The sequence below is a fragment of the Marmota monax genome, unplaced genomic scaffold (genome assembly GCF_021218885.2).
Source record: "Marmota monax isolate L192 unplaced genomic scaffold, Marmota_monax_Labrador192_F-V1.1 WCK01_AAM20220418_F8-fsc00224, whole genome shotgun sequence".
Lineage (NCBI taxonomy): Eukaryota > Metazoa > Chordata > Mammalia > Rodentia > Sciuridae > Marmota > Marmota monax.
This window is the reverse complement of record NW_026693937.1, coordinates 2,193,641-2,209,489: the sequence shown is the minus strand read 5'-3', so window position 1 is coordinate 2,209,489 and position 15,849 is coordinate 2,193,641. Positions and strand designations below refer to the sequence as shown.

The window sequence follows — 15,849 nt, the reverse complement described above, 5'->3', positions numbered from 1 at the left end:
TTTTTTTTTCTGTACCTATCTTAGATTTCTCTCCATATGGCTTATTCTGTCATATATACCTGATAATTTTAGATGTGGAACTGATCTAGAATACGAGACCAGCTCAACCACAATATTTCCCATTTGCTACAGAAAAGTGGATTAAATCATTCTGAGCCTCAGTTCCTCAATGAAAAAAAAAAGTCTATATCAGAGCATCAGAAATCCAAGGGAGAAAAACTGAATGAGAAATCCATTATAAGTCATAAATAGCTACAATAAATCTAGCAATGATTGTGCTCCTGAAAAATTACATGCAATTCAGTTGTTTGGAAACAAGCCATATTTGAGATGAGCTAGAAGACCACAGAAGTCTGGTGCTTTTGTACATTGGAGATGCAGCTCTTAGTGTTCCTATTTTAAAAATCTGAGGATTTAAAATCTAAATTTATTTGTAATCAGGTTTAAGCTAATTGTCATCCCTAAGTCCTAATAAGAAGCTATAATCAGTGGATTCTACCAACCACCGGTAGAAAATTGCATAAAAAATGAACTTGTCATTATTCCCTGAACAAATATTTGCAATGGGAGTACAAGTTCCATAGCAAACTATGAACCTATTCAAGGAGGTAAAGGCAGTGTACTAACTATTTACATAGCATGTACAATGTATAAGGTATTATAAGTAATCAAATGATGATTCAAGTAGACAGGAGAATCTAAGTTATATGCTATCGATATATCATTTTATATGAGAGATTTGAGCATCTGCAAATTTTGGTATCTTTGGGGGTCTTGGAATCCACTCCCTGTGGATATGGGGAATCCACTCCCCATTGTACTTTTGTTCTTCAGATGACCCTTCTGTCTATTCTTATTACCTAGGTTCATTGTAGTCTGTGGAAACATCACTGTAGACAGTGTGACCGCTTTCCTGAGGAATTTTCTACGTCACAGGTCAGGGGAAATCAACACTGAGATTGTTTTTCTGGGAGAGTAAGTATATCTGTAAGGTTCATGGGTTCTAAATTAATGCTTGAAATATGTACACATACTTTAATGGAAGATAGTTACCTTTATAATATTCATATAAATTTTAGGAAATAATAATAAATAAGAAAGAAAAAGAAGAGCAATATCATGTCCAGAGTTAACCTCTGCAAATATTTTGGGATATATCTTACCAGATGCTTTCCTAAATGTATTTTAATATTACTTAAGTGGCTCTATTAGCTGGCATTTAGTTATTTTACACGTGCTATTATCATATTTGACCATAATTTTGTGCAAAAATCTTATGGCATACTTTCTTATTACTAATTGAACTGTTAATTCTCAGAATGGGAAGTGTGAAGTTCAAATGGAAGCAGAAAGGATTGGCCTTCATGGTGTTTTTGTTCTATCCAGTACACCTATCCACCAGCAGAGTTCAAATAAAAGAGTTTGTCAAACACCAGGGAATACATATTTAATACAGAGAGATTTTTAAAGTGTAGTTGAAGTGTGTGAAATGAATTCTTATTGTTTCATTTTACAATATTCAATTTTATTTCCTAGTAAAATTGAACAATTGTGTGTGTTTTAACTGTTCTAATTTCTTTTTGAAATTCCTATTTCTTTTATGGTCTTCTATCAGGGGAGTCATCTGTTGGCTTATTGACTTTCAAACACTCAATATATTTTGATATTCTCTCTTTTGTGTCTTTTGTTGTGTATACATAATTGTGTTTGTGTTTTTAATATGGAAGCACTTAGTTCTCATGTGTTCTAATCCAACAACTCATTATTTCAGCTCTTTGCTTTTCTGACCTTCGTAGGCCTCTCTGTTACAGAATTAAGTGAATATTTTTGTAGTGTTATTATATTTTCACATTATAATTTTTAATATTCAAGCTCTCTGGGATTGATTGTGTGTGATAATAACAGCATTATTTTTCTCCAGTGATTAATCAATTGTTCAAACATCATTCACTGAGTAAGTTAGACAGATTTGAAATAGCATTTTGATCTTACACAGGATTGTATGTGGGATTGCCTTGACCTTCATGCATTTTACAGTTGAGCACTCTGCACAATCCACCATGATTTTGGATCATCACATATGTGATCTACAATAACATTTATTACTTTATGCTGCTATTGATGGACAGTAGTTTTGTTTCCACATCATTGAAGAAATGAATAACTAATACAAAAGAATTGATACTGGAAGTGGAGTACTGTCTTTCCAGGAGCCAAAATATAGCCTTTTCCAAGGTAGACAGAGGCTGGAAGGTTTTCATGAATATTGTTGGCAGGGCTGGAAAGACCATGAAGAAATTGCTACTAGGTGTTAGAGGAAGCACAACCAATGTTATCATTATAGAATTTTTGTAATAATTTCTCTGGCAATAGCATGGATGATAGAAAATGTACCTCATGAAATTATGAAGTTGGCTAAGAAGATTTCCCCTAAAGAATACTGAGTCTCACTTATTTTAGTTTAGTCATAAGGATATTATAAGGAATTTGTTTTAAATGAGAAATTCTTTAGTTTTCAAGCAGAACAAAGAGTAAGTATAAAAGTCCCAGAACAGTCTCTCCAACTAGCTAAAAATATATCACAGAGAAAATGACCCCAGAGGAAAAAAAATTCAAGTCCAATGTGCACCCTTATAATGTCTTCTCTCAGGGTCAGTCTCCAATCAAGAATGTGACTATCAGGTTCTTTAGACTTCAGAAAGATGTAGAGTAATGATCTATAGATGCTCTCAGTCAGGCCAAAGGTCTTCAAGAAGCTGAGACATTCTTCTAGGAAGCTTTACGTTCTTTAAGAGAAACTGTCTCCAAGAATATGAATATGATCATGACATAAATCTGAATAAGATTTTTATAAAATATTCAAGTCTTAAATTTTACTAGTAATAGTCCTGACAGTTTAGAGTAAAAGGGACAGAGAGAGTGCATAAGAAAAAGCATGCCTCGAAGCTCCTAATCTAGTGCAAGCAGAAATCAGGTAGTAGCAGGTACTTAAGTACAAATGGAGGCCATCTTACTAGGGAAATGAAAGATGAGAATTCAGAGACAAGTATCAAAGAAAAATGAATTAGTTCATGAGGACAGACCTGAGCAACTGGACCATAATAAAAAAAAATTCTCTGCTCAGGAAGTAAGTGACCCAATAATATGTGCTCAGATACAGTTCAGAATTTCAGAGAGATAGACTTCAGATTTCTATGTGCTCTCCATTACCACCCACTCCCTTATTAACTGGGAATGTCCAGTACAATTTTTTCTATCTCTACCTCATAATGGTATGTCAGTTGATGATGTGAGAAGCTTTTCAGTTCACAGTTCACTGGTCTTGGTATTAGGTGGAGCTATGTCTCAGGAGACACACGCAGATCTGAATCAGATTTAGGTGAGAAGATCCAGGAGTTTGAGGAGATGCCATAAAGATGTAGGACTTTGGGAGAAAAGTGAGAATGTTTTGTGCAAGATAAGGATATGAATTCTTATGGCCGGACAGAGGGAAGACTATGGTAGATTATTTTTAAAGAAGGTTATTCTTTCCAAATACTTATACATAATCCATTCTTCCAACCAAAAGTGGAGTCCCGTACTCCCCTTTATTAAATCCAGGATGGCCTTTTAACTTAAATCTGCTCTTGCTTTTGATTCCTTTATCTAATAAAATGTGTACAAGTGACAGTGTGTCCATTATGGCCAGCCATCTTCGAAGAGTTCTGATAGCTTCTGCTTTCAGTCTATAATCATCCATTTAGATGAAGAAAGAAGCCCATCCAGCTTCCAGCCATTTCAGATAGCACCATTGAGTCAACAGACATGTAAATGATGTCATCTCAGACACTGTAGCCCAATAAAGCTCTCAAGACACATGCAATCATAGAAGTCACTCCAACAAAAACACATGAAGCAACAGTATCACCCAACTGAGCCCCATTGAACCAATGAATGGAAGCAAGTCATATTCACAATTCCTTGAAGATAGATTTATCTTCACTTCTTTGAAGCCCCTTGGCTTGAGTAAGAGAATCTTCAGGTCACCATCCAACATCTTTCTGAGCTCTGAAAAAACTGTTGTATCCTTGATTGGAGCCTGACCCTGAGATCAAATGCTATAGGTGTGCACACTGGACTTGATTTTTTCTCCTGAGGTCATTTTCCCTTTGACACCACTTCTTGCTATTTTAAGTCACAAAGATCCTGAAAGAATTTATACAAAAGTGAATAACTGATGCAGAAATGAACACATTTCTTTCTTTGGTAACAAAGATACAAAAAAAATATAAGGTATGCTTTGAAATTTCACATAGGTAAATTACTAACATTTGTATAATTCAAGATACTGGTTACATGGAACAAAAACTATGGCTAAATTAAGCAAAATACATAAATTGAAATCAGCAGCTTTCCTCATAAGCAGCCAGATAACTAGACTTAAAATGACACAATAAGGAATGAAGATGATACAATGCTTCTTGAGTTATTTCGATTAGTATCATGCATGAGGGGGGTACATGAGTATAGACTTTATTATCATTTCTTGTTTTCAATGAATATATATTATATATTTTTATATGTGCTATTTTTCATGATACAAGTTGAAAGATGAGAACTTCCTGTGGTTTACAAAAGATGTCATTTCTCAGACTGGAAAATTTTAATAATGCTGATAAAGATAAATGAAAATCGTGTACACATAAACTTACTTAAAATGTGGAAAACAAAACAGGGCAAAGAGAGGCAAGCATGTCATTGCTGTTGTAACATAGAAGGGACACCTAATTCAACACTGTTAGACATGGGATATATTGGGGTGGTCATCCAGGAAAAAGTTACCAGTGGAGAGAATAGTGAATGTTCACAGTTTACACATCAAAGAGCAAAATATTCATCATCAACTCTCACCCTTTCCACTTTCCCCAGTCCTACTGCTCAAAGATAACCACCCCAACTTTATGTTACTATATTTCTTCCAACTTTATAATTATGTTTGACTATTATTTGGGCTTCTCAGTTGTAGGCAGGATTAACCACCACAGGTTGCAGATAAGCATTGCCCAGCTCCCCACGACTACCTCCTTTCATCATTCCAAAATAGTTATCGTAGAACTTGCAGTTATAGGAGAGTGTTTATATCATTACAGGAATAGTGTTTATATAATTATGACTAATAAAAATTGTTTCTTGCAGATTCAAGTAGCATGTTATGATATACTGTACTGTATGTCTCCTCAAAATTAATTTTCAATACTTACAAGATTGCCTCTCTTTGTTATATGTCTATCATATACACTACTTCACAGAGGATATATCCAGATGATATATCACAGGTATAGCCTGACATTTTTTAAACTACTCCAACATTAAGCAATACAATAGGAACAAAAGTTAAGTGGAAAAAAAAACACTTTAAAATATTTTTTTTAGTGTCAATGGACCTTTATTTTACTTATTTATATGTTGTGCTGAGAATCAAATCCAGTGCCTCACACATGCTAAACAAGTATTCTACCGCTGAGCTACAACCCCAGTCCTAGGTGAAAATTTTCTAAGAGTTGCACATGGGCTATTGAAGTATTTAAAAAAATGTGCTAAGACTTCTATCTACTTGTAACTATCAAGGAAATAATTAAGAATCATGCTTAAAACTTTTTAAATCTTTTTAAAAATCTTATTTTATTTGGTTCTTTTTAGTTATATGTGCTGAATCCATTTTGGTAGAATTATAAAAGCATGGTATATATTTTATTCTAATTAGGACCCTTGTACCTCTCCTTCCCTTTCCTTATCCCCTGCTCTCGTCCCTCTATTGATTTTCTGCTGTTTACCCAGTTATTTTTAAGTAATGTTTTATTTGTTCTATTTGTTATACATGACAGTGGAATGCATTTTAACACATCAGACATCAGTGGAGTATAACTTCTCACTCTTCTGGTTGTACATGATGTGGAATCACACCAGTACTATCCAATTCATCCTACTATCCTTCACTGGCTTCTGTCTAATCCAAATTACCTGTATTTTATCCTAGCCATGCCCCCACTGTGAATTAGCATCCAAGTATCAGAGAAAACATTCAGCCTTTGTTTTTGGGGGGATTGGCTTATTTCACATAGCATGGTATTCTCCAGCTTCATCCATTTACCTCCAAATGCCATAATTTAATTCTTCTTTAAGGCTGACTAATATTTCATTGTGTATATATACCATTAATCCATTTACATGTTGAAGGGCATCTACATTGTTTCCATAGTTCCACCATTGTGAATTGAGCTGCTATAAACATTGATGTAGCTGCATAAGTGTAGTATGCTGATTTTAAGTCCTTTGGTGGGTATAAACTGAGGAGTAGGTTAGCTGGGTCAAATGGTGGTTCTATTCCAAGTTCTCTGAGGAATCGCCATACTGATTTCCATAATGGTTGCACCAATTTGTTGTCCCACCAGTATGACTGTATCTTTTCCCCTACATCCTCACGAACATTTATTGTTTCTTGTATTCTTGATAATTGCCATTCTGACAGTGAAACAAAATCTTCAGTGTATTTTTTTTCATTTCTCTAATTGCTAGAGATGACGAACATGTTTTTAAATATATTTGTTGACTGCTCATATTTCTTTTTTCTTTTTTTTTGAGAAGTCCATTTAGTGTCTTTTGCCCATTTATTGATTGAGTTATGTTTTTTAGTGTTAATTTTTTTTCTAGTTCTTTGTATATCCTGGAAATTAACACTCTACCTGAAGGGCAGGTGATAAAGAATTTTCTTCCATTATGCAGTCTCTCTCTTTCTCTCTCTCTCTCTCTTTCTCCTCACACTCTTGATTCTTTCCTTTGCTATGAGGACATTTTTAGTTTGATGTCATCCTATTTATTGATTTTCTAATTTACTCCTTGTGCTTTAGCAATCTTGTTATGGAAGTTGGTTCCTAAGCAAACATGAAGCAGTGTTGGGCCGATACCTTCTTCAAGTATGTGCAGAATTTCTTGTCTAATTCCTAGACCTTCAATCCACTTTGATTTGCATTATGTACAGGGTGAGATAGGGGTTAAATTTCATTCTAGCACATATGGAATTCCAGTTTTCCCAGCATAAATTTTTTGTTTATTTTTTATTTATTTTATTATTTTTTAAAATACACAACAACAGTGGAATGCATTACAATCCTTATTACACATAGAGCACAATCTTTTGTATCTCTCTATATAAAGTATGTTCACATCAATTTATGCCTTTAAACATACTTTTTTGCATTACAATTCTTAATACACATATATACCACAATTTTCCTATCTCTTATTGCTCTGTAGTATAGTTTAAGGCCTGGTATAGTGATGCCACCTGCTTCACTCTTTCTGCTAAGGATTGTTTTAGCTATTCTGGGTCTCTTATTTTTCCAGATGAATTTCATGATTGCTTTTTCTATTTATATGAAGAATGTCATTGGGATTTTGATTGGAATTGCATTAAATTTGTATAATGCTTTTGGTAGTATGGTCATTTTGATAATATTAATTCTGCCTATCCAAGAGCAAGGTAGATCTTTCCATCTTCTAAGGTCTTCTTTGATTTCTCTCTTTAGGTCTAATTATCTTATTTTTTTTGAGGATATTGTGAATAGGGTAGTTTTCCTTATTTCCTTCTCAGAGGATTTGTCACTGATATACAGAAATGCCTTTGATTTATGGGTGTTGATTTTATATTTTGCTACTTTGCTGAATTCATTTACTAGTTCTAGAAGTTTTCTGGTGGAATTTATTGGGTCTTCCAGATATAGAATCATATTGTCAACAAATAGTGCTAGCTTAAGTTCTTCTTTTCATATACTAATTCCTTTAATTTCTTGCATATGTCTGATTGCTCTGGCCAGTGCTTCAAGAACTATGTTGAATAGAAATGGTGAGAGAGAGCATCCCTGTCTTGTTCCAGTTTTTAGAGAGAATGCCTTCAGTTTTTCTCCATTTAGAATGATGTTGGCCTGAGGCTTAGTGAAGATATCCTTTATGATGTTGAGACATGTTTCTGTTATCCCTAGCTTTTCTAGTGTAGGGGTATTGTATTTTGTCAAATGCTTTTTCTGCGTCTATCGAGATGATCATATGATTTTTATCGTTAAGTCTATTGATGTGATGAATTATATTTATTGATTTCTGTATGTTGAACCCTGGGATGAATCCCACTTGTTCATGGCGCACAATCTTTTGATATGTTTTTGTTTTTGATTTGCCAGAATTTTATTGAGTATTTTTGCATCTATGTTCATTAGAGATATTAGTCTGAAGTTTTCTTTCTTTGAAGTGTCTTTGTCTGGTTTTGGAAGTGGGGTGATATTGCACTCATAGAATGTGTTTGGAAGTATTACCTCTTTTTCTATTTCCAGAAATAAATTGAAGAGTATTGGTATTAGTTCTTCTTTAAAGGTCTTGTAGAACTCAGCTGTGTATCGATTCAGTCCTGGACTTTTCTTGGTTGGTAGTCTTTTGATGACTTCTTCTATTTCATCACTTGATATTGATCTGTTTAAGTTGTGTATACCCTCCTGACTCAATCTTGGAAGATCATATGACTTAAATAATTTATTGATGCCTTCACTGCCTTCTATTTTATTAGAGTATAAGGTTTCAAAATTATTTCTAATTATCTATTGTATTTCTGTAGTGTCTGTTGTGACATTGCCTTTTTCATCACATATGCTGGTAATTTGAGTTCTCTCTCTCCTTCTCTTCATTAACATGGCTAAGGGTCTGTTAATTTTATTTATTTTTTCAAAGAAGAGCTTTTAGTTTTGTCTATTTTTTCAATTGTTTCTTTTATTGCAATTTCATTAATTTCAGCTCTGATTTTAATTATTTCTTGCCTTCTACTGCTTTTGCTGCTGCTTTGTTTTTCTTTTTCTAGGGCTTTAAGATGTAGTGTGAGGTCATTTATTTGTTGACATTTTCTTCTTTTAAGGAATGAACTCCATGCAATGAATTTTCCTCTTAGTACTGCTTTCATAGTGTTCCAGAGATTTCCACATATTGTGTCTGATTTCTCATTTACCTCTATGTATTAATCTCCTCCTTGATGTCTTCTATAACCCATTGTTCATACAGTAGCATATTGTTCAGTCTCCATGTGATGCATAAATTTTTATTCTTTATTTTGTCATTGATTTCCAATTTCATTCCATTATGATCTGATAAAATTCATGCTAGTATCTCTACTCCTTTGTATTTGCTAAGAGTTGCCCTGTGGCATAGTATATGGTCTATTTTTTGAGAAGGATCCATGTGCTGCTGAGAAGAAAGTGTATCTGCTTGATGCTGGTTGATATATTCTATATGTGTCAGTTAAGTCTAAGTTATTAATTGTGTTATTGAGCTCTATAGTTGGTTTATTCAACTTTTGTTTGGAAGATGTGTCCAGTGGTAAGAAAGGTGTGTTAAAGTCATCAAGATTATTTTGTTGTGGTCAATTTGGCTCTTGAACTTGAGAAGAGTTTGTTTGATGAACATAGCTGCATGATTGTTCATGATTGTTATGTGTTATTGGTGTATGGTTCCTTTGAGCAGTATGTAATGTCCATCTTTATCCTTTTTGATTAACTTTGGCTCGAAGTCTACTTTATTTGATATGAGTACAGAGACCCCTGTTTGCTTCCACAGTCCATGTGAGTGGTATGATTTTTCCCAACCTTTCACCTTCAGCCTGTGTATGACTTTTCCTATCAAATGAGTCTCTTGTAGGCAGCATATTGTTAGATCTTTTTTAAATCCAATCTGCTAGCCTATGTCTTTTGATTGGTGAGTTTAAGCCATTAACATCCAGGGTTACATTGAGACATGGTTTGTATTTCCAGCCATACTTGTTTATTTTTGTAATTTAACTTGACTTGGTTTTACTCTTTGATGTTTTTCTTTTAGTGCACTACCTCCCTCTGCTGGTTTTCATTGTTGTTTCCCATTTCCTCTTCATGAAATATTTTGCAAAGGATGTTTTGTAGTGCCGGTTTTCTAGATCTAAGTTCTTTTTTTTTTTCATCACTTTGTATCCCATACATACAACTTTATCAATTTAAAATTAAAATTCAAAAATTTCATAAAGAATTAAATTTGAAAAAATTTATAATTGGAAATTTGATTATTACTAGGTATTGGATAGTATAAGGAGTTGCTGCTAATTTTTTTATTGGTTGTTCAAAACATTACAAAGCTCTTGACATATCATATTTCATGCATTAGATTCAAGTGGGTTATGAACTCCCATTTTTACCCCAAATACAGATTGCAGAATCACATCGGTTACACATCCACATTTTTACATAATGCCCTATTAGTAACTGTTGTATTCTGCTGCCTTTCCTATCCTCTACTACCCCCCCCCTCCCCTCCCCTACCATCTTCTCTCTCCACCCCATCTACTGTAATTCATTTCTCTCCTTGTTTTTTTCCCATTCCCCTCACAACCTCTTATATGGAATTTTGTATAACAATGAGGGTCTCCTTCCATTTCCATGCAATTTCCCTTTTCTCTCCCTTTCCCTCCCACCTCATGTCTCTGTTTAATGTTAATCTTTTCCTCCTGCTCTTCCTCCCTGCTCTGTTCTTAGTTGCTCTCATTATACCAAAGAAGACATTTTGCATTTGTTTTTTAGGGATTGGCTAGCTTCACTTAGCATAATCTGCTCTAGTGCCATCCATTTCCCTGCAAATTCCATGATTTTGTCATTTTTTAGTGCTGTGTAATACTCCATCGTGTGTAAATGCCACATTTCTTTTTATCCATTCATCTATTGAAGGGCATCTGGGTTGGTTCCACAGTCTAGCAATTGTGAATTGTGCTGCTATGAACATCGATGTGGCAGTATCCCTGTAGTACGCTCTTTTAAGGTCTTCAGGGAATAGTCCGAGAAGGGCAATAGCTGGGTCAAATGGTTGTTCCATTCCCAGCTTTCCCAGGAATCTCCATACTGCTTTCCAAATTGGCCGCACCAATTTGCAGTCCCACCAGCAATGTACAGGTGTACCCTTTTCCCCACATCCTCACCAGCACTTGTTGTTGTTTGACTTCATAATGGCTGCCAATCTTACTGGAGTGAGATGGTATCTTAGGGTGGTTTTGATTTGCATTTCTCTGACTGCTAGAGATGGTGAGCATTTTTTCATGTACTTGTTGATTGACTGTATGTCCTCCTCTGAGAAGTGTCTGTTCAGGTCCTTGGCCCATTTGTTGATTGGGTTATTTGTTATCTTATTGTCTAATTTTTTTGTGTTCTTTGTATACTCTGGATATTAGGGCTCTATCTGTAGTATGAGGAGTAAAAATTTGTTCCCATGATGTAGGCTCCGTATTTACCTCTCTTATTGTTTCTTTTGCTGAGAAAAAACATTTTAGTTTAAGTAAGTCCCATTTGTTGATACTTGTTATTAAGTCTTGTGCTATGGGTGTCCTATTAAGGAATTTGGAGCCCGACCCCACAATATGTAGATCAGAGCCAACTTTTTCTTCTATCAGACACAGAGTCTCTGATTTGATATCAGGCTCCTTGATCCATTTTGAGTTAACTTTTGTGCATGGCGAGAGAAGGGGATTCAGTTTCATTTTGTTGCATATGGATTTCCAGTTTTCCCAGCACCATTTGTTGAAGATGCTATCCTACCTCCATTGCATGCTTTTAGCCACTTTATCAAATATAAGATAGTTGTAACTTTGTGGATTAGTCTCTGTGTCCTCTGTTCTGTACCATTGGTCTACCCGCCTGTTTTGGTACCAGTACCATGCTCTTTTTGTTACTATTGCTCTGTAATATAGTTTGAAATCTGGTGTCACTATACCGCCTGATTCATACTTCCTGCTTAGAATTGCTTTTGCTATTCTGGGTCTTTTATTTTTCCATATGAATTTCATGATTGCTTTATCTATTTCTACAAGAAATGTCGTTGGGATTTTGATTAGCATTGCATTAAACCTATAGAGAACTTTTGGTAATATCGCCATTTTGATGATGTTAGTTCTGCCTATCCATGAACAGGGTATATTTTTCCATCTTCTAAGATCTTCTTCCACTTCTCTCTTTAGGGTTCTGTAGTTTTCATTGTATAAATCTTTCACCTCTTTTGTTAGGTTGATTCCCAAGTATTTTATTTTTTTTGAGGATATTGTGAATGGAGTGTTTTTCCTCATTTCCGTTTCAGAAGTTTTGTAGCTGATATACAGAAATGCCTTTGATTTATGCATGTTGATTTTATATCCTGCCACTTTGCTGAATTCATTTATTAGTTCTAGTAGTTTTTTTGTAGACCCTTTTGGGTCATGTCTTCTGCACATAGTGATAATTTACGTTCTTCTTTTCCTATTTTTATGCCTTTAATTTCTTTCGTCTGTCTAATTTCTCTGGCCAGTGTTTTGAGAAATATATTGAATAGAAGTGGTGATAGAGGACATCCCTGTCTTGTTCCAGATTTTAGAGGGAATGCCTTCAATTTTTCTCCTTTCAGAATGATGCTAGGCTGAGGCTTAGCATATATAGCTTTTACAATATTGAGGTAAGTTCCTGTTATCCCTAGTTTTTCTAATGTTTTGAACATAAAGGGATGCTGTACTTTGTCAAATGCATTTTCTGCATCTATCGAGATGATCATATGGTTCCTATCTTTAAGTCTATTGATGTGGTGAATAACATTTATTGATTTATGTATATTGAACCATCCTTGCATCCCAGGGATGAATCCTACTTGATCATGGTGCACAATTTTTTTGATGTGTTTTTGTATCTGATTCACCAGAATTTTATTGAGGATTTTTGTATCTAGGTTCATTAGAGCTATTGGTCTGTAGTTTTCTTTCTTTGAAGAGTCTTTGTCTGGATTCAGAATCAGGGTGATGTTGGCCTCATAGAATGAATTTGGAAGAGCTCCCTCTTTTTCTATTTCCTGAAATAACTTGAGAAGTATTGGTATTAATTCTTCTTTAAAGGTTTTGTAAAACTCTGCTGTATACCCATCCGGTCCTGGGCTTTTCTTGATTGGTAGTCTTTTGATAGCTTCTTCTATTTCATCCATTGATATTGGTCTGTTCAAATTGTGTGTATCCTCCTGACTCAGTCTGGGCAAATCATATGACTTAAGAAATTTATCAATGCCTTCACTATCTTATATTTTATTGGAGTATAAGGATTCAAAATAATTTCTAATTATCTCCTGTATTTCTGAAGTGTCTGTTGTGATATTTCCTTTTTCATCCTGTATGCTAGTAATTTGATTTTTCTCTCTTCTTCTCTTCGTTAGCATGGTTAAGGGTCTGTCGTTCTTATTTATTTTTTCAAAGAACCAACTTTTAGTTTTGTCAATTTTTTCAATAGTTTCTTTTGTTTCCATTTCGTTGATTTCCGCTCTGATTTTAATTATTTCTTGCCTTCTGTTACATTTGCTGTTGTTTTGCTCTTCCTTTTCTAGGACTTTGAGATGAAGTGTGAGCTCATTTATTTTTTGGTTCTTTCTTTTTTTGAGGAATGACCTCCAGGCGATGAATTTCCCTCTTAAAACTGCTTTCATTGTGTCCCATAGATTCTGATATGTTGTATCTGTATTTTCATTTATCTCTAAGAATTTTTTGATTTCCTCCTTTATGTCTTCTGTAACCCATTGATCATTCAGTAACATATCATTCATTTTCCATGTGATGTAGGATTTTTCCTTCCTTCTTTTATCATTGATTTCCAGTTTCATTCCATTATGATCAGATAAAATGCATGATATTATCTCCACCCCTTTATATTTACTGAGGGTTGCCCTATGGCATAATATATGGTCTATCTTTGAGAAGAATCCATGTGCTGCTGAGAAAAAAGTATATCCACTTGATGATGGTTGATATATTCTATATATGTCAGTTAAGTCTAGGTTATTGATTGTGATATTGAGTTCTATAGTTTCTTTATTCAACTTTCGTTTGGAGGATCTGTCCAATGGTGAGAGAGGTGTGTTGAAGTCACCCATAATTATTGTGTTGTGATCTATTTGACTCTTGAAATTGAGGAGAATTTGTTTAATGAACGTTGCAGCACCATTATTTGGTGCATAAATATTGACAATTGTTATGTCTTGTTGGTGAATGGTTCCTTTTAACAGTATATAATGTCCTTCCTTATACCTTTTGATTAACTTAGTCTTGAAGTCGATTTTATTCGATATGAGGATGGACACCCCTGCTTGCTTACGAGTACCGTGTGTGTGGTATATTTTTTCCCAACCTTTCACCTTCAGCCTGTGTATGTCTTTTCCAATCAGATGTGTCTCCTGGAGGCAGCATATTGTTGGATTTGTTTTTTTAATCCATGTCACCAGCCTATGTCGCTTTATTGGAGAGTTTAAGCCATTAACGTTTAGAGTTACTATTGATATATTGTTTGTACTTCTAGCCATGTTTGATTATTTATCTTTTTTTTTAATTTAGTTTGTTTCTCCATGATTAGCTTTCCCCTCTCCCTCTGTTTTTATAGAGGCACTTCCCACTGTTGGTTTTGGTTATTGTTTTTCATTTCTTCCTCGTGTAGTGTTTTGCTCAAGATGCTTTGCAATGCTGGTTTTCTGGCTGTAAATTCTTTTAACTTTTGTTTATCATGAAAGATTTTTATTTCGTTGTCATACCTGAAGCTTAATTTTGCTGGATACAAAATTCTTGGTTGGCATCCATTGTCTTTCAGTGTTTGAAATACGTTGTTCCAGGATCTTCTCGCTTTCAGCGTCTGTGATGAAAAATCCGTTGTTAACCTTATTGGTTTACCCCTGAATGTAATCTGCCTCCTTTCTCTTATAGCTTTTAATATTTTCTCTTTGTTCTGTATATTGGATATCTTCATAACAATGTGTCTTGGCGTTGGTCTACTGTGATTTTGTATACTCGGTGTCCTGTATGCATCTACAATTTGTATATCCATTTCCTTTTTTATTTCTGGAAAGTTTTCTATAATTATTTCATTCAGCAGGTTGCTCATTCCCTTGGTTTGATCCTCTACACCTTCCTCTATCCCGATGACTCTTAATTTTGTTTTTTTTAATGTTATCCCATATCTCTTGGAGGTTTTTCTCGTGATTTTTTACCAGCCTTTCTGAGTTGGCTAGACTCTTTTCAAGATGATATACTTTGTCTTCATTATCTGACGTTCTGGCTTCTACTTGCTCCACTGTGTTAGTGATACTCTCATTTGAGTTTTTAATTTGGTTTATAGTTTCCTTCATTTCTAGAATTATTGTTTGATTTTTTTTATAATCTATATCTCCTGATAAAGATACTTAATTTCTTCTTTTATCTGTTTATGTAATTCATTTTCAATGTGTTCTTTCACTGTTTGAATTTGCTGTCTCATATCCTCTTTAAGGTTCCATTCCATCTGTCTAAGGTATTCCTTGAGTTCTTTATTTGACCATTTTTCTGATGCCTCTAGGTCCTCCTGAATATTTAGGCTGTCCTGCATTGTTTGTACTCCTTTTCTTCCTTGCTTTTTCATGCTGCTCATGTTACTTCTTGTTCTGTTTGACTGCTGAGTTACTGTTTACTCCTATAAATTTATTTGATGCTTGGGAGGATAGGTATTAGAAGGGAAGGGAAGAAGTCACTAAACAGAATGAGAGGAAGCAGGTAGAATTCAAGGAATGGGGAATAAAGAAATTGAAAAGAAATGAAAAGACCAAAAGAAAAAAAAAATAGAAAATAAAAAAAGAAAAAAAATTAAAAAAAATAATAAAAATAATAAAAATTAAAATTAAAAAAATAATAAAAAATTTTAAAAAATTTAAAAAACAATGAAAATGAAAAAAAAAACAAATAAAAAAAATTAATAAATGCAGTCTTAGAGTTTGATTGACTTCTCTTCCAGTAGGTGG

General features: G+C 34.3%; 1 protein-coding gene across 1 annotated transcript in view; it reads left to right on the top strand.

Moving 5' to 3' along the window:
• Positions 1 to 15,849, top strand: part of Kcnu1 (potassium calcium-activated channel subfamily U member 1) — a 176,779-nt gene that overhangs the window by 43,667 nt on the left and 117,263 nt on the right. Inside the window, exon 10 of the mRNA XM_046463883.2 lies at positions 865 to 975. Coding sequence (XP_046319839.2) covers positions 865 to 975 — 111 coding nt within the window. The remainder of the gene's footprint in view (positions 1 to 864; positions 976 to 15,849) is intronic.